Source organism: Epargyreus clarus, unplaced genomic scaffold, assembly GCF_041222505.1.
Source record: "Epargyreus clarus isolate Ecla_fem2 unplaced genomic scaffold, WU_Ecla_fem_2.2 ptg000035l, whole genome shotgun sequence".
NCBI lineage: Eukaryota > Metazoa > Arthropoda > Insecta > Lepidoptera > Hesperiidae > Epargyreus > Epargyreus clarus.
In genome coordinates this window covers 142760-162780 of record NW_027332240.1, presented here as the reverse complement: position 1 = coordinate 162780, position 20021 = coordinate 142760, and the positions used below count along the sequence as shown (strand labels likewise).

General features: G+C 37.5%; 2 protein-coding genes across 2 annotated transcripts in view; both read right to left on the bottom strand.

Annotated features, from left to right (window-relative positions):
* Positions 1-68: 68 nt before the first annotated feature.
* Positions 69-8291, bottom strand: LOC140756377 (uncharacterized). Its single transcript, XM_073091852.1, has 6 exons — positions 8126-8291; positions 4361-4576; positions 3856-4033; positions 2907-3024; positions 2063-2134; positions 69-1671 (listed from the first exon to the last, which is right to left on the bottom strand). The coding sequence occupies exons 1-6, from the start codon at positions 8151-8153 to the stop codon at positions 1603-1605; spliced, it is 681 nt and encodes a 226-aa protein (XP_072947953.1). The 5' UTR covers positions 8154-8291; the 3' UTR covers positions 69-1602.
* Positions 8292-15167: 6876 nt separating this feature from the next.
* The window catches only part of LRP1 (LDL receptor protein 1), a 57863-nt gene continuing 53009 nt past the window's right edge, over positions 15168-20021 (bottom strand). Inside the window, exons 77-80 of the mRNA XM_073091850.1 lie at positions 19646-19862; positions 19259-19341; positions 18132-18306; positions 15168-15675 (exon numbers count right to left, since the gene is read on the bottom strand). Coding sequence (XP_072947951.1) covers positions 15608-15675; positions 18132-18306; positions 19259-19341; positions 19646-19862 — 543 coding nt within the window. The 3' untranslated portion in view covers positions 15168-15607. The remainder of the gene's footprint in view (positions 15676-18131; positions 18307-19258; positions 19342-19645; positions 19863-20021) is intronic.

Below are 20021 nucleotides of genomic sequence, written 5' to 3'. Positions count from 1 at the left end.
GTGCAATAACGACGAACACAACCTAAAATATCCACTTACAAATTAGAATAAAAAAATGAGTATTTTTATATGCGAGTTGGTAGACATTGGGATATGCTTAGTCTAGTGGATCCGCCTACTTTATTGCGTTTTCGTAAATTACCTTGCCTTATTTTGACACAACCTAATTTCCTAACTAGTGGAGAGCTGCCATCTGAGAGCTAGATGTAACATAACTGGCCATAATTTAAACCTAAATGTTAAATGTAGAGACACTACGTAAACGTCAATATGGCACAATGCACATATAATATCATTTATTACAATAAATCATTAACTTATTATAAACTTATACAAAACTTATACAAAATTGTACTAAATAAATGATGTATGTAACTATGTAGCGCGGACCGCCGATATGCACGAATATAAATTCATTACATTCACTATAACATAATAAATTATACTATTATGCTACAAATATAGGTTACACTCACATTTGTAGATTCTTTTAAAATTTGCGCATTTTATTATGATTTTTAATTTAAGTTATTCAAATAATAATTCGAATTTATTTACTATGCGAGTATGTAAGAAATAGAACTTTCATCAACATCATAATTGAAATACCATGAATTGTAGGCAAGAGATAAAGACAGTCATTTTTTCATAATTCTAAACTAAACTTATTCTAATTGTAATTATTAAACATACAAATTACTTGTGATATCGTCGCCCATCGTACCATCGTACCGTCATATTTGGTCTTACACTTACAATTTATATAATCTGCTGCAATTTTTGAGTTTATCGTGAAATATTTCCGCCAGGTACCACTCACCCTTCATACGAATAGTGGAGTAAAATCAAAGTTAATATCATATTTAATTGTCGACAGTTTTCCGTCTATGGTGGCGAAATTTGTGTACGATTAACCTAAATAGACATACATGTGAAAGTTGATTAACAAATAACTTATGCATACAAAAATATGAATCATTTGATGTGAAATAGCTGCATTTGTGAACACTTAAATTATATACTAAATGATAATAAAACTGCAATCAAAACATAAATAAAATCATAATCTTTGTAGAGAACTCTACGCTAGTGTGATCTAAATGATCTAAAAAATCTACCGCTACTGTCGTCTAATTGGTCTGTTTAGGTCGTTATTCACCTCGTTACCATTTGTGTACGTATGCTTATACAAACATGTTTAACATTTCACGTCACATTTCATAGTTAAAATAAAAAATAATGTGACTTATAATGCATAAATATTTCGGACAATTTAAAACAGGTGTTTGGTCAAAACATTACAACATAAACGTATACATAGAAGATATTATTTTCTACGTCTTATAAGATCGTATTATATATATACGTAAAACATTATTTTGGCACATTCCATCGTTGAAAGTTCGTGAAGACGAACACCCAAACCCTCCGCACGTCACCCGCTCCCTTGTAACTTAGACTCGTTACGTAACGATACGTAATAACTTGGCAGTCGGTACGTCACGGCCGCTACACGGCGGTGGAGCAGTAGGCGTCCCCGGTGGTGGCGCAGAGCGCGCGGGGGCGGGGCCGGCGCGCGGGGCGGGGCCGGGGGGCGTGGCCTCACAGCAGCGCGGCGCGCTCGGGCGGCGGCGTCGGCGCCTCCGCCTCGGCCAGCAGGTTCGCGTGCTCCTGGAGATGATGGAAAATTATTTATCTCTTGTGTATACTCCGCGCCAAACTGCTAGTCCGCTCTGAAGTCGTTGCGGGCAGGTGTAGTCATACAATTAGCTATGGCGACGCAATTGATTTCTATATTCAGTGTGGACTAGCAGTTTTACAGTGGACTATACAATGTGGTATAACATATTTGAAGATAACTTAGAACAATTATTAAACTTAATTTAGAAATAAATTAAGAAAGGAATAAATTAAAGAACGAGAGTAATGTGTAAGTTGTACTTGTGATTAGAGAGATTAGTAAAAGAAGTTACAAGGCTATTAGATTTTTTTCTTAGAATCAAATCTATTACATAAAAAATACAACAATTAAAGTTAAAAAGCATATAAATCGTGCGATTACCTCAATAGGATGATTCTGTTGCGCCGCATACATGCTCTCATACACTGGATTTGCAAAGTGGTTGCCACCGTTCTGGAACATTACATAAGACAATAAATTATCCATTCAATGATGTGCCCTCTCTTATAAGTTATAGCTTTATTAAATATGTGTGAATATATCTATCATCATATCATTAGGTATAGTATATGTTTGTGTATACAGGGTGAATTTTTTAAACGGGCCTTCAGGGCCAAATCCGAAACTATAGGGAATAGCGAAAAATGCTGAAAGGAGGCCGCTTTTCATAAAAACTAAAACTGCATCATTAATTCATTTTTTGATGTGAAACATCTATAGCCGCACGTAAAACCGATTTCTGGCGTGGCGACGCACGCTATACGATGGTATATATATACAGTCTATATGCAGTAGTGTGTACGGTGTGGCGACGCGTCGCCATGCGCAAAAATCGTAATATTTTATTTTATCATTATGACATATTTAGTTCCTATCACAATATGTTATTTTCTGCATATTACTTTTACAAAATAATGTCGATGTTTCACATCTGCCACGCGTCCCGTGACGGCTCACATTGTTTTTTTTTTTAAATAACATTTTCCCTAGCCGGGAATCGAACGAGTTCATTTTGAAAAACAAAATACACCCTCTATATTATTCCACTATCTGACAGTGCTGCTTATAAGGATCAAAACCTGGGAAGTAATGATAAATGACAAACTAAAGGTATTAATTAAAGGTAGTAAAGATATCTTTGATGCGATTTCTAATAAAAAAAAATAGTGTCGTTATAGTAGATAGGTCGTGCGATGTAGTGGTCGAGTGCGTGGCGTGTACGTACTGCGTGCGGGCGCTCGGCGCGGTCTGCGCGGGCGGCGCGCGGCGGCTCGTCGTCGGCCAGGTACATGGGGTTGCTGATCTCCACGTTGTCCGCCAGCCGCGCGTGCACGAACGCGCCGCTGCGGTCACAATACACCACGTGTTATGTTGTATGTTTATGTATCTACTTGAGTCTTTAGTCTATATGAATATTCAGATACTGTTTTAACACTCCGTCCTAAGTTTATTTATTTTAAAGTAAATAATCTTTTACACCGAAGACAATTTGGCTTTACCAAAGGCCGTTCTACTACTGACGCTGGTGTTCAATTGCTGCGTCATATTTTTGATTGTTGGGAACAAGCACATGATGCTATAGGTATATTTTGTAACTTGTCTAAAGCTTTTGATTATGTTGATCATAAAACCGTATTGTTAAAATTACAATATTATGGTATTCAGGGAAATTCTCTAAAGTTGATAAATTCTTATTTAAACAATAGATTACAACGAGTGCAAGTAAATGGAACATTATCAGTTCAAACATGTCGTTAAACAAACGCTATGTAAAAAAGCGTACTATAAACTAAGTGATTATTTGACTGACAAAACGGTGTGGTCTGAAGTAGTTCCAGCTCCACATGTACCATTAGGTTAAGTTTAACATTGTAAAATCCATTTTTTTAAAAGATGTGTGTTATGGAGTTTCTTTCGCCGCTTCTTCTCCATAACGAAACACCTTGTGAATTGGTGGTAGTTTGACATTCAAAAAGTGCTCTGTAAAGAACCTAATTTGAATAAAAAAAATGATTTGATTTGATTTAAGGAGGCTTAATATTGTTTGAAGTTTATTTTTATCCTACAAGAAAAAATTGCCATAATATATTAACGTAGGTCGACCTCCGACGATTATTTGCTCACATAAGTTTACCTTTATATATTACTAATATATAATATATTATAATACGTACTGTCTTCGCCTATGTACGATGTAGAGCAGTGCGAACACGGCGGCCACGGCGGCTAGCGCGCCGAGTACGGCGCCCGCCCAGGCGCCGCCCGCCCCCGCCGCGCCGCCCGCCCCCGCGCCCGCCGCGCACTCGCCCGCCACGCACGCGCAGTACGCCGTGCCGGCCTCCATGGGGTTATCTGCACGTAAACAATTAACAAATTATTCATTAATTACTCCGTAGTACATTTTTCAGAATATACAAATACCAAAGGAAACATGCCAGTACATATTATGATAGTAAGTGGCTAATCACTATTGGACTTTAGTAATCAACTTGAAATAAGATTAGGAGTCCCACCTAACATCGCTTACAGATGCATTGCAGCCCCTGAAAACTAAGGTGGAACACCTCGGACACCTTGCCACACCCTTCAAACAAGAACACAGCAGGACGGTGCTGCCGGAGTTGAATAACAAAGCTAAGCTGAGTATAAGCTGATATTTTAGACAGTATGGTGTGTTACCGGAGGGCTTCCAGGCGCAGATGGTCGGCGGCGTGCAAGCCTGCGCCAGGCAGGCGTGGTCGAAGCCCACGAAGTGTCCGCAGCGCGGCCCGCCCCACGCGCCCGCGCACGCGCACACGCCGCCCGCCCCCGCACCGCCCGCACCGCTCCCGCCCGCCCCAGCGCCCACGCAGCGGCCGCCGTGCAGGCAGCCGTCCGCGCAACCACCCGTCCATTCTGTGAAATTATATTTTGTACATTTTAAAATCATTGTCGTCATTGTCGTCATCATTGTCACATCGTACCAAAAGGAAATAAAGAGATTATTCCGAACGATTCTGACCAGAGAGAGCCAATAAAATAATTTATAAAATACAATATCGTATTTTTTATATTTTGTTTATAGTTATTAAAGTTAAAGTTGATTTTATTTCTATAAATATATGAATCCCAGACGAAATTTCTTTCAGTATTACTTTTAATAGTATAAATAGGAACTTAATTTGTTCAAAATAATATATTTCAGTGATAAAATTCTACACGAGTATCTTATTGTTTCAACGAGAAAGACAAGTTACTAAAAGATATGTATACTACCTTAAAAACGGTAAACTACAATCATTGTATTTTACCTCAACTTTATTTATATCAAGTACGTTTTAGACCACGTTTATTAATAAGAATCTCAAACATTTGGCATATTATGTAACAGCGCGTCCGTAACCACAAACAGATTATGTCACGGTCGGCCAATTTAAAGTCCACAATACTAGAGACCGATTATATTCCATATATTATACCACATATACAGTAATATCTAAGATTATAAATAGTTGGAAATATCAAGGCAACATTTAATTATTTAGCCGGCTCTCCCAATGACGCAACAAAATTAAACTTGTATGCAAAACACGAGCCAGAAGATTAATTACAGATTATACTACTGTTCAAGATTTAGAAATGATGAAATAAACTATCGCACAAAATATACAAGTGCTATTTGCCTCTGTTTTCCACTTGTTATTGATGTGGATTAAAACAATATGCGAGTGAAGCGAAATAGATTTCTTCAATAGGACCCGAATAAGCTATACGAACCGGAAACGGAAAAATGGTTGTTAATAATTGCAACACTTTCACACCATTACTGGGCTGCAATGTCACCTCAAAACTAGACTAAACCATACGTCACGGATATAAGTTTACGTAATTTTCATGACATTATTCGCTAGATGTGCTAAACAGGAACTTTTACGTACTTCAATATCAAGTGGGCGCTCTTTAAAATCTTTCCTTATATGTAGCAAAGCCGCCGTAAGGTCTCGTCCAACCCACGACAAACTGTGGCTCAAGATATAAGATATATAAGCTCATTTTACATTTTAAACTCTTAACAAGTAAAATGTTAACTATATTTATTACATAATTTATATGTTTACATTAATTTAGCTACTAAGGATGTGAAACGTAAAACTTTCCCTCGTAACGTTGCATCAACAAAAATGTAAATAAATTGCCATTACGTCTCAAAAAATGTAATAGAAGAAAATGGAACAATGATTATAATGGGACTATAGATATAATAGGTAATCCATAGTTCCGTGGTCTCCCGCTGCCGGGAGTTACGTGACTGCAGCGACCTTGACCCGCCGCCGCCCGCTCCCCCCGACACCTCGCCTCGCCTCGCCTCACCTCACACTTATCTACCATTTCCTAATCTTCTTTAATTACTTTAAAAGTATATTTGCATATCAAATACATGCGGGGATTGCCTACCATAGTGACGTAATCATAAAGCAAAGTTTTTATAAGTAAATTTATTTATACTATTTTTTTCAGATAGAAGCTCTGTGCATACTTTCTATACTCTGTTCTAACTATAGGTTTTTTAAATCACATTATTGACTATGACGTAAGTGATATAAAATAACGGTTTAGCAATTATATGGTAACTAGTATAATTATAGTTTTATGGTATATAATAAAAAACTATTTTTTAAAATGTGGCTTTTACTCCAAGGCCCGCCGCCTTCAAGCTTTTATCATAATTATTAATCAAATTGCAAATAAACCGAAGTCTCTTCAATCTTTAATTCGAATGAATCTTGAGTCTTGTCGAGAAACAACGTCAGTAATTGAATTTTATATGAAACAATAGAAACAAATGTATAATACGAGTACAAACAAATCGCTTACACAAAATCGGGTTTATTGTTGTAGCCGGTTTTAAAATACTTAGCGCGGGAAAATGATTGTGATATGAACCTTGACACGACTATATAAATTTAATGACTGCGGTGGTATTAATAATGACTCAGGCAACTGCAAAACGCAAATATTTGTCTCCTACATGGAGAACATGAAGGGCTATATTAAAAACAAACACAATATATCATATTGGAGTAAAATAAAAAATACATTATTATATTTTATGTACTTAGTTTTGAGCTTAGCGTATTATAAAGCAGATTTACGTAAGATTAATATTTAAAAAAATATAAAGCAGACCAAACGAAATGAAATGTTACAATAACATGGAGTTGGTACGTTAATAATATGAACTCCCTCACGACCGTCGATCGTCGGGCGCGTCACTCGCCTTGACTCGCATTGATCGCAAATGATACCGCTCTGTCCAAATATCCACTAATACTCATTAAAATACCATAAAATGATATTATTTATTTCGCGTAACAATAATTTTAAAATGATTATGAATGATGAATGATGATTATGCTATAAGATAAATATTAATACGTTCTATAATTTTTTTCATATTTCTATGAATTTATCTTCCATTAAATTAAAATGGAAGCCTAACTTATAGTACAGTGCATCTACCGGGTAATAAATACGTAACGTTATTATTTATAACTTTATTGATACTGCTAATTCGTGCAGATTGAATGAGAATTAGTTTATTTATTAAATACACCTTTTTATTTATTTATCTATGATTAATTAAACTAGTGCTACGAAATGAGTACTGCAACCTTATTTTTTACTTTCTTATTACTAGGAAACATAAATAAGTTTAGACAACATTTTAATTGATAAAAAATAATAGCATTATCTTTCACAGAATCATCTAATTAGGTGCCCGTTTTATGACTCTTGTAGTCTAGATTTCAAAAATTTAATTAGCATTTCAACAAAAGAGATCATGAGATATACGTCGTGACTCATGAGATAAAAGACAATGTTCCAGATATGATCAACGTGTGAAAATGGGGCGAGGATAAGGCTCTATCAACACACATTGTGCGGTCGCGCCGCTCTATATTACAATAGCGCAGGAAGGGACTCGCGAGCTACGGGAACGGGCGGGCTTCGTAGCTGCTCCCGCCCGCGTAGCGCTGCGTAGACGCCGCGTAGCCGCCGCCACTGCCGCTACGCCGCGAGTTACGGGGATGCTTTTATGAAAATGCTCCGTATCCCTTACGGACAATCACGTGAAAATTATTATAGTTTGAGTGTTTACCATTTATTTTATTTTTTATTAACTTGTCTCAAATTATATTGATAAAATTATTTGTTATATAATTGGTATATTATTGCATTATTATCAATGAAATAAAATATGAGATAAATGTTATTTATTAATTTTTCACGAAAATATAAAAATATTTGAAAATATTACGATAGAACGATTTTTAACTTAATTCAACGTTTGTTGTCAATGTCGACGATGAACACATAAATTTATATTTATGATTGTGGTCTACAAAGGTTGCCAATTTTCTAAACTGATAGCTTGCATATCATCAATAATTGCCGCTAACTCACCGTAACTTCTTCGCTTGCGACGTCCCATCGCTTCCAATTTACCGGTCACTTATCACTAATCAATTCCCGATTTACAAACAACAATTATTTACACAAAACCTATTTACATGAACAATCAAACTATAAGTTAAGTTGAACAACGGACTGTCTCAATGGTAAAGTGTTACGTGCATCGTTACGAGTTTGACCAGCATCGTATATCGCGCGGAGCATGCGACGTGCTCGTGGCCGTGCGCGCGGCGCGTGTGAGTCGCGCGCGGCCGCCGCGCCGCCTGCTGCACTGCGCGCCGCCGCCGCCGGGCGCCCCCCACCCCCCCACCCCGCACCGCGTCGCCATGGCTACCGGGTAAACAACCGCCGCAACTCCGCAACAAATACGTTCGCGGACCTCTTGTCGTGCAACAAAGCCTCTCCGCCCGACTAAGCCTGAACTATGACTTTTCGCTGAGAAATCCCAAAAATAGACACACCAAGTATTCTCTGTATTGATTAGTTATAATATAGACACGATAGTTGATTTTTGAATGGATCTCTTGTAATAAGAGTGTAAGAATTGAGTAATAATGATTGTAGACATTAACAAACGATATACTATAATCGAATGACAACACAAATTGATACTCTAATTTTACTACTTTAGATTAATAAATGTCATCGTAATGAACTTTAAGTACCATGTAAGTAAAATTAAATTACTTTAACAATAGTTAAATCTCCAGGAAGCCGTCGATCGTAATTACGTATTACGGGGAAGGTCAGTGGCAGAGGTAACGATTCAACCAAAAGTACCTGCAATCATTAACATGTACAGCTTTACAGTGCAGTTAGCAGGAATAAATTAACATATACCTAAATAGAAATAAATCAAGATTATCAATTCTATCATCATTGTTATATGTATTGTATAAAATTATACAACGTTTACAAATTAATCTTTTGAATATTTTTAGAACTCAACAAAAAAGTGAGAAGTTCGAAGCAAGTTTAAGCTTTGGCTCGGAGTCACCTTCCAAGTTAACATCACTTCGTGCGTCAGTAACGTCGATTGAAGTTAAGGTCAAGGATGTTTATGATTTACATGACGCGTATGACCAGTGGGCAAACTTAGGATATAAATTACTTAGCAACAATACGTTATCGATAGGATATGCTATTTTAAACAGTGCAGTATGCAAACCCCTCCCACACAGTAGTGTATGGTGGAGATGTTGCTACTGGTAGTCATAGATAAGTATAGATATCTCACCGCCTTGTAATTGAAGGCAGCCATTAAATGGCTGACTATGTGTCCGCAATTTAATGTAAAATGACTGATTGTTTTCCCATTACGTCTCGGACTGTCATGGTGTAATTTACGCAAACAATGCCGAAGTGGTGCAAAAACACGAAATCGAAGAAAAAGTGCTGAGAAATCGTTTCATTCGTAAATGCTCTAAAAACTACATTTTTAAATATTTTTCAAACACGAAAATAGATGACAGTGAGAATTTCAATTGTCAAAACTGGTTAAATTTTGTTGTTGGGAGTGAGTAATCTTTATTAATCTATGCTGGTAGTGTATATTTTTATTTTTTGTATGTGCATTGTGCACGTATCCTGTGTGGGAGGGTATTCTACTATATGGTTTAAAATAAATACCGTCATACAAGTTGGTAGCTGTTTGTTGCGAAGTTATTATATTAACTTTATAGCATAGATTTCCGCAAAGTAACGTCTTATACTAACTATCCTAAGTTTTGATCAGTGAGTCACAAATGACCCGGGTTTAACCGGAGAAAGACAATACACACACACAACCACCGAAAGTGATCGATATTTTACAAAATTGTGGTTTGGGTAAAAATGGCTATGTTAATTTGCGGGAGTCGAATATATGAGGTCGTAGCAAAGTGGCGGTGACCTACATCCCTGCAGCCGGCAGCGCCGCAATCGATACGCGGCCGCCGCAGCGTCGCCGCCGGCAGCGCCCGCACGGCACTGGCCCGCTGCTGGGCACGGCTCGCCTCTCACACTGAGAGCGGTGTAGACCACAGTCCACCGCGCTAGCCAAATGGGAATTGGTAGTCTTCACACAACCTTGATTTTTTTTAACCGACTTCGAAAAGGTTCTAGTCAAGGTTGAGGAGGTTCTGTATTCGGCTGTATGTATTTTTCTGAAAGAGTTCTCAGCATTTTACTTTGAAAAAATTCGAGGTATCACTTGGAATTCAAATCTTGGACCCCCAACTGAGAGACCGAGTTTCAACCACTAGGCTTTCAAATATAAGAAGTTTGTCTCTACACCGTATAACTATATTCTATAATGTAAAAGAATATCGCGTAACCACTCAAACGTGTTTAAACGAATTACAAGAATTCCAAATAACCAATGCATGTTTAACAACATTTAATTTTAAGTAAACAGCACCAACACATACGGATAGGTCCAGATCGAGGAGAATGCAGTCACGTCGCGCGAGGCACTGACCCTGCGCCGGCGCAGCTCGGTTTGATTTACTTAAACTATTTATTACTTAAATATGCAGTGACGTCATCCGTGCTTCCCGCAGATACATAGATTAACTTCTGTACTTGCTTATTTAATGTACGATAGTTACATCTAAATTAAAATTACCAAATCGATATAACAGAGTTCAAAGTCTACATTTACCTACGGACCATTTAGACGCTTAGCGACCTGCTGGCCGGCTCTCGCTAATGGCAAATGAAGGCTTTGGGTTTTTTTTACTTTGTTTCACGGCAGGCAGATATATAGAGACCAAAACTAGTTTCCTTATTCTGAGGATCTATTGCGGAAAATTGCCGCAGTAAAAACCTATGTGAATATAAAAACTGAAGACAGAATTATACGTTAGAGACACGTTTTGTTAATGTCATCTTGTTGCAATGCAACGTTGTCGGGCGCGCGGGTCAGCACGGACATCTACTTATTCGACTATTTAGATTCTTAATTTAAGGCATCATATATGTTCCAGTAAGTAACTGCTAAATAACTGTGCGCGAAGAAGACGATTAATATGTACTTTTCTCTTCCCTTCCAAACATATATAGTTCATTCATAAATTACGTCACCGCTATAGACAGGGAAGGTTTCATATAATGTGACGATGTAAAGTATAACCGTAAGACCGTTTAAACTCAAAATATGTTAATACACCTTTTTCAAGTCTTTACAACAAGTTGGTTTCACGTGCGCTTAATAAGCAACTTCATTAACATGAACTAGCGTAGGTATAGATTGTAGACGAAGAAGCATGTATTATATATAATTAATAACGACGTGATTTCCGCAATAAACCAGAAAGCAGTCAATTACAATAAAATAATGACATTCGGCATTATCCGAATGGTACGTGGTGTACATTGTTTATTTTTGCTGCCATATATAGTCGGTACATTTCGGGGAAGCGGCGGCTCTGCGCGGTGCCGCCCCGGCGCCCACCTCGTGTTTATAGCAACTTGTAAGAAAACTTGTCAATGGTCGATAATTATTTTTATAACCAACACCTAACGTGCTAATGATTTAGCAAACAATTGACTTGATATCGACAATTGTTCGTTCTCGTATATTGAATGCTCAATAACAATTAAATCATCCGTCATTAACAATTAAATTAATGAAGTCTAGAATAATGTTTTAATTATACATGGGTATTATACGAGACTCGTACTCGTAAGACTGTTATAAGTATGTAAATTGACGATGTAATTTGTTTTTTCTAAAAATAGTGTTAGTTCTAACTATCAATTCATAAACTATTAAACTATAAATTCATTTTTGGTAAACCCAGTGGAAAGATGCAGAATAATTATGGAAGAATAGAGAATGCGTCCTAAATATGTCGACATAGGGCTTTACTCTATATAGTAGTCTCTTTACATTTTAACTAGCATATTGCAATATTCACTGTGGACATATTTATCCATGTTGGCAAGTGGTAACCGTTTTACCAATCGTGGCAGCTTTGCTAGGTAAATACAGATTCTTGTGGTTATTATAGTTATTATATCATAGTACTTTAAAAACGTTGGACGTAGAACTTAAAGGTAAGTTTCTATACGTCCCGATTAACTAATTATATTATTTAATCATCACATCGTAGTAATTTGGTAACATATCTGGTATCTGCTGTAACTTAATAAACAGAAGTAATCAATTCAAATAGGGACATGTACTAATAAAGGGGAAATACAGAATCATCCATATCGTGGAAAATACGAACAAATAATGACACGTTTGAATTACACTGTGTGGGAAACACGGCAAAGCAAACATTGACCGCAGGTACTGAGAAACGACACAGCGCGCTCGCCGCGGGAGACACACTGCTAGGGTTCCGTGCGCACACGGCCGACACGATACCCTAGCAGTAAGCCTCCGCTATCTGCTCGTCTGTACGTGTCCTGCGTGTTGAGAGGATCATAGAAAGGTTGTGGATGTCCGCCTATGCAGGCTCTATTTCATAAAACGTAACGGATAGAAACTTGCATTTCTTATAGAGTGTGTAATGCTACGGCCGCATTAACTATGTACGTACGTACTAAAAATAGAAGAGGGTCCCCACATAACAAATCGGTATTTTTCGACATTTATCGAACTAAGTATTCTGCTACATTTTCAAAATAAAAAATAAAAAAAATGCTGGTACGGAACCCGCAGTGTGCGAGTTCTAATCGTACTTTGCCAATTATTTTACCGTATTCATAATTTTGTTCCTCAAGGATGCCATGAATCACAGTTTACAAATTAATAGCAAATTAATACCAACAATACGTCGTTGTGAAATCTACTATAATTTACTGTGTTTAACCTCCGTAAGTAAGCGATTATAATGAAGTAGTTAAGATGATAATAACACTCGTCGGTCAATTGATTGCATCTGATTTGAATAAATGTTAATATTCATAGCTTTTAAGTTGTGCTGGTGTGCTTAGTGATTTCCTTCGCAAAATTGTTGTGAAAGACATTTTTACCCTCACCTTAGTTACGGAGAACATTATTACTTACTATTATTCCATATTATCGCACTATTATTTCTTATAAAATTTGGAATTTGGAATTGTATGTATAGAATAATATATGTGTGATAACTATGTCAAAGAAACTACTAATAAAAGTACTAGTAACTACTAATGATACTATTGTAACATTAAGTAAAATCAAACAAAAAAACAAAAGTAAAAGTAAAAGTTATAAACAAAAGTAAAAGTTATAAACAATTATTATACGAGTATATAAAATATAATAGAGTGTAGTCACGGAACACCAAACCTAACCCACAGTTGTCCAGTAGTACGAGTAGAACCAATATGATTCAACCGGAGAGATACGACCACAAACCTACTTCTATCGTTATGCAGTTCGGCCTTTCATCGGAAGGTTGTGCGGCTAATCTACGTGAGGCCCCCGTCTTAATCTTCATGAGAAGCAACGCACCACTGATCAGCTTTAAAAAGATCCACTCGTGTATATGGAGCTGGTTACCGACGTCCATGAGTAGCAGTAATCCCTTAACCATCAGGTGGACTGTATGCTCGTTTGTTACACTGCATATAAACCCCGCGGGCCACGGCGCGGCGCCTGCGGTTGACTCATGCATTGTTCGCATCGTCTAGCTACTGTTATATTATTGCACTAAATTACTTCCACTAAGCTATTAATTGCTTCATATTTTATATTACTGTAATCTTCGCTAGTTTTATGCATCGTGTTTTTATTTGATTAAATTTACATCCAATTAACCGATTGGATAGCATGTAAAAATTTAAATAGCATAATATTTAATTTTTAGAATATTATCCGCGACACGTGCAACGCCTGTTTGCCTGGCCTTGGACACTACGTATATATTTTTAGAGTACCGTAACCAAAAGGTAAAAACGGGACCCTCTTACTAATCCTCCGGTGTCTGCCCATCTATCTCAGGGCTCCATGTCAAACAATTTTAGTTAGACATTTCAAATTTCAGAGTGCGTATCACTATAGCCGATTTAACAACAAAGTACTTAAAATAACAATTAAAAATTGGCGGTACGGTGAGTGCGTGTTCCGACTTGGCCAATTTTGCAATCTCAAAATTAAAAGTTATACATACATTTACACATCTATACATACACACTATACATTTTATCCACTTTCTATTTGACACTTCATATTTTTAGACTTTGGTACTGAAGTTCACCTACATACACTCTGACCGCTGTGAAAATGCATTCCTGAAGACTGTCAGCGTCAGTTGGACATGACTGGAGATGGGTGTAGTAAAATTTGCTTGTATCGATTCATCTTATGAATGTAACTATAGCATAAAGAAAATAAAAACAAGACTAATATATCTGGAAATATTTAATAAAAATATATAAAACAATAAGTAGCAGTGATAGTCCAGTGATTAACAAACTCGGCCTCTTGCTCGAGGAGTACTAGGTTCAGACCCAAGACACACATCACGGATTTTTCCAAATTATGTGCGTGTACGGTCTTTGGCTGACCACGCATTTACACCAATCGCAAACGCATTCAGTGCACTACGTGACGCGTACAAATCATCATCATCATCTTCATCAGCCCCCGCCAGTCCACAGCTGGACACAGGCCTCTCCAACGACGCGCCCCTGAGCCCGACCGGGCTCTCCGCTTCCAGCTAGATCCGCCGCCCGGCGAAGATCATCGCGTGCTTGCGATGTGATTGGAAACTAATTATTACCTGCTTAAACGGCGAATGAAAACATCGTGAGGAAACCTGCATGTTTGATATATTTCAAAAATAAAGTTTTTCAAAGGTATATGAAGTCTACCCATACGCACATGGCCAGCGTGGTAGAGTATGGCCTAATCCTTCTCATTTTGAGAGAGGAGACCTGTACCCAGCAGTGGGACGGTAATAGGTTGATGACGATAATTATGATGATGATGATATAAAACAAACCATATTTATAAAATAAAGAAATTTATTTAATTGTCAAATATTTTTAACCGTTTTCACCTAAATGCAAAACAAAAAGTATTACATCATCAATTTTGATAAATCATTAAAAAAATTCTAAAGTCCCATATTTATTATTCATATTTTATTACTATTTATTTTATTTTTAAAATATTAGAAACAAAAACATGCTTATTATTTTATCATATAATGACAGATCGTTAAAATCGATATAAGTATTAGGCATCGAAACTAAGTTATAAAAATCATCGATTGACGTAACGTTTTAACAGCCTTTTTAACATGAATCGTTTTATACTTATTAATTATTATTTTCTTAAATTCGTATTTATTTATCAATAAATTTAGCCCCAAAATATATTACCAATTATTATTTAGGGAAATATTAAACTTTCTGATGATATTTTTATTTATACCTCAAATGAACGATAGTCCAATTTTCATAATATATTCGACGCCACTCCATAGTTCAGTGTGACGCGACCTGTCAGGAATGCATTTTCTCAACGGCCGAACATTCATTCATTTTCTCATCTTAAGTACTAACATTCCCCCGGTCCTGGGCGTGCCCGGCGCCGTCCAGCGACGAGATATTAAAAGCACCTAAACAAACGTAATCATAACAATTTTAGTATTGGAGCACTGGTGGTTGACTATCAACAAGCCCGCGTATGAAAGCACCACCGCCACACCTCTTTCTGCCTAATATCAGTAGCGGGTAGCGCTGCGGTGTTCTGGTTTGAAGGGTGTGGAAGGAGACATACTTTTCCGAGGCGTTCCTGCTTCGTGCTCATGGGTAGCGGCGCATCTGTGGCCAACCTCAGGTAGGAATATCTAATCCTATATGGGGTTGCTTATAGATGTCCATGGTCCTCCTATATTAAAAATGGTACCGCCGTTATTTTTTTCTATCCAATAACAGCAGAGTTAAAAGCTACTGTAGTCTGGTTTGAAGGATGTGATAAGGGAGACATACTTGTCCTATGGCGGCAGGAGCCTCTTACTATCAGGTATTGCATTCTCATTTGCTACGTGTATATTATAAAAACACAAGGCCAGACATTTTCCGAGAACCGCACCTCGTTCCGGATCATCGTAATAACTCGTTGCTAAGCTTTAATCCTGACACAGACCTGTTCTATCTACTCTTGTTTATTTTATTTCATTGACCAAAAACCAGAAATACACGACTTTCGATCAATAATAATTAATGTTGTACACTTTGGGATGGTAATCAAGATTTAAATATGTTGGTGATAAAAATAATGGTGTTACAGTCATAAGCTGAAAATTGTGACAGTATTGTATACAAAATAATTACAATGAAATGAGGCCAATCATTTATAACAGATATATATATGCACATTCGTATCCATGATCTTAATTAAAACTCGGCTTTCCTTACGTAGTAACTATTTATCTGTGGCTTGACTATGACAGTGTTTAATATGAAAAAAATAAACCCAGGACAAGCCAGGCGGGTGCAGGCGACTAGTGCTCGATGGTAATCTCAGTTTGTTTTACATATTTTCAATCGTCTTATTTGATTTACAGACGGACGTAGATGAATCCAATTCCGACCATGATGGTAAAACATTCATCAAATACTAAAATTATGATTTTTAACAGTCTGCATGTGAAACCACACACAGATTTAACCAAGGATATAATAATTTAAATAAATAAGTCGCGACCTCTACACGTTCAAGTGCGCTTGAAGTATCTAATCGTGTGGTAAACGCAAATGCCAGCCGCGCGAAGGTCCGAGCGGACAGTTTTTATGACAAAAACAAAACCGATTTTAGATACACGCGAACACGGAAAACGATAGCTTCACATCATTTCAAAATTATGATGACGCATGTTCATTTATTTCGACTCGAATGTTTCCAAGGAAAAGTGTACAGGAAAAGATGTTTGATAAGACATTAATATTTATTCGAATTATAAGGATAAACTATTTTATCCTGAGAAGTACGCGAGTACAAATAGATTGCAACATTACAGTTGATATATTTTTCTGCATATTTGGCTTACGCATCTCGTGTTAAAATGTAGAGTTGAGATTTTCGATTTACTTATACAGGAAAATGATATTTTTTAGAAAACTTATGCTATATTATATTATTTATGGTAATTTATATTATATCGTATTTATGGTAAAAGGAATTTAATAGCCTGGGTCAGCATTCCGAAGTATTTGATTGGCAATATAAGCTACATAGTAGCTACATGAGATAATGGCTGCTTTTGGAAGTAAAATAAATTGGGTTATTTGAGAGGCTCCACGAATACGTACGAGCCATATGGAAAGGGCTGCGAGTAGTGTATAGGGTTTATCACAAAGGAATTGAAGTGATGTATTATTTGTCTTTGCTATGTTATTGTTACGTTATTTCGTATTGTCAATGAAGAAAAATATTAATATATAAAGTAATTAGAAATTTCATTTATAGATATTTTTTACTAGTTTTTATATTAAACAAATGGTGAATGTTTTATGAAATACCACTTGGAAATAATTATAACTTGGGTGAATTATGTTGGAAGGCTTGTTTATATATGTATTTTACTTAGTTATCTCCAATGCCATATGTTCCATGCATTAATACTGTAAACATAGATAAGTATAAATATCTCACCGTCTTGTAACTGAAAGAAGTCATTAATTGACTTAAACAGCTGACAGTTTTGCCAGCCATTTAATAGCTGTCATGGTGTAATTTACGCGGAGCAATTCAGACATGCGCAATTAAGTGATGTAAAAACGTGAAATCGAAGAAATATCGTTTCATTCGTAGATTATCTAAAAACTACATTTTTATAATAATTTCAACACAAACAATCATCAAACACGAAAATAGATGTTAGTGACAATTTCAATTGTCAAATCTGGTTACATTTTCTCGTTAGGAGGGAGTAATCTTTACTAATCTATGATTGTAAAACAATGTGATCGCTTACCCGCAGTTAACTTCGTAGCGTGAATGATTTAGTCCCGTGAAGTGAAGTGGGTGGTGCGTCTCCGCGCGTGTGTGTGTGTGTGTGTGTGTACTCACTGTGCGGCTGGCGGTCGCTCCCCGCGTCCCCGGCGGCGGTGGGGGCGGTGGGGGCGGCGGGGGCGGGGGCGGTGTGCACGCGGTTGCCGCGCGGTCGCTCGCAGCGCGGGCCCGCCCCGGGCTCGCCGCCGCACGCGCAGCGCGCCGCGCCCGCCGCGTCCACCGAGCACGTGCCCTGCGGAAACACATGCTGTACTATACCCTTCCGGTCAGTTTTTACGTTTCGATAAATATCACTGATTTGGTATTTGTAACATAACGTAACATTTAATGTCTAAATTAACTAAATAACGCTTTATGTTTTGTCTCTCTTTTTTGCGACCATGTGAGGGAAGCAAAAAGCTTATCGTCACTTGAGCGCTTACTTATTGTTACGTTTACTCAGTCTACTGAAGCAAACGAAACAGAATTGGATTGAGTAAACGTAACGTAAAATTGTAGGATGTTTTGAAAACTCATGGTAAGGGTACTTGTAGTGACGTCGCAAGGCAGGTTCGAGTTAAAAGGCGTCTTGATGGAATGAAAGCTTTATTATAACTGACTTAATGTTACTCTATTCCTATCTTATATAAGAATGCCTTAGCTCCACACTACATACTGGCTCGAAATACACGTGATACGACATCTTATCACTCGGAAAATAGCAATACTATTCCAACTATTTCTCTATTTTAATAGAAATGTATTCCAATAGTTTGTAGTTTTTCTACATAAAATATATATGTTAACTATTGGAGTTCAATCCTTACAAATCGATTTTCGTATAAAACCTTGGAATGAACATTTTTATTAAAACTTAAATTAATACATGTACTAAGTCAAGAGAATTATCTCTTCCGAGCAACGTATATATTTTTTTTAATTATGTACATTTAAAACATGTATTTTTGTATAGTGAAATCTAGAATAAAATCGTCCTTCAATGTCACACACCTTTTAAATTACTTGTATTTAAATTTATGATATTTACATATCTATAACTTAAACATAAAAATATTACGGTTGTTTCTATTTTCATACAAAAATGTAACCAATAAACGAATATAAAGAATAGCGCGTTGTTATTTAAATCGAGTTCCAAATATATATGGCACATGCACATGCACCGGTATTAATTGAGAACAGACCTGGTTGTAGCAGTAGCCGTCGCACAGCGCGAGCCGGCACGCCGCCGCCGCCGCGCCCGCACCGCACCGCGAGCAGCGCGCCCCTGCCGGCACACAACGTCACTCGCAACGCGCACCACACTCGCATACCCTCCACACGATTGTTCACGACAGTAGGACATACACGGAGGGACGAACGTAGTACGTGTAACGCGAACACTCAAAACTAATTCTAATTTCTAACCAGTCGGGAATGAAAACGTTCCGCTACGTTAGTCGACCACAGAATACGACCGAATGATAGATTGAACTAATGATTTTCAAGTAACATTACATATTAATACATTAATACTATGAAAATTATAAAAAGTACAAAAATCTTTCAACACTCCACAACTATATCCATACCAATGTATCCTGGCGGGCAGTCGCAGGCGAAGCCAACGGGCAGCGTGCGACACGTGCCGCCGTTCTCGCACGCGCACGCCTCCGCGCCCGCCCCCGCGCCCGTCTCCGCCCTCGGCACCTGCTCGACCGTCTCCGTCCGCGCGCGCTCATCGTGCGCCGTCGTCACCGGCACCGCTATCTCACACCGCGCGCCCGTGTAGCCCGCGTAACATGAACACTAACGGAAATTAAATGAAATATTTTTAATTTTTTTAGACACCTTTCTAGTTACATTATTTTTTCTTAAATTACTACCGGATCGAAACACGACCTCAGCTGAGGTGATACGGTAAGAAACTCGGCGAGTTTATCTTTTCTTCTATAACAGTTATTACTC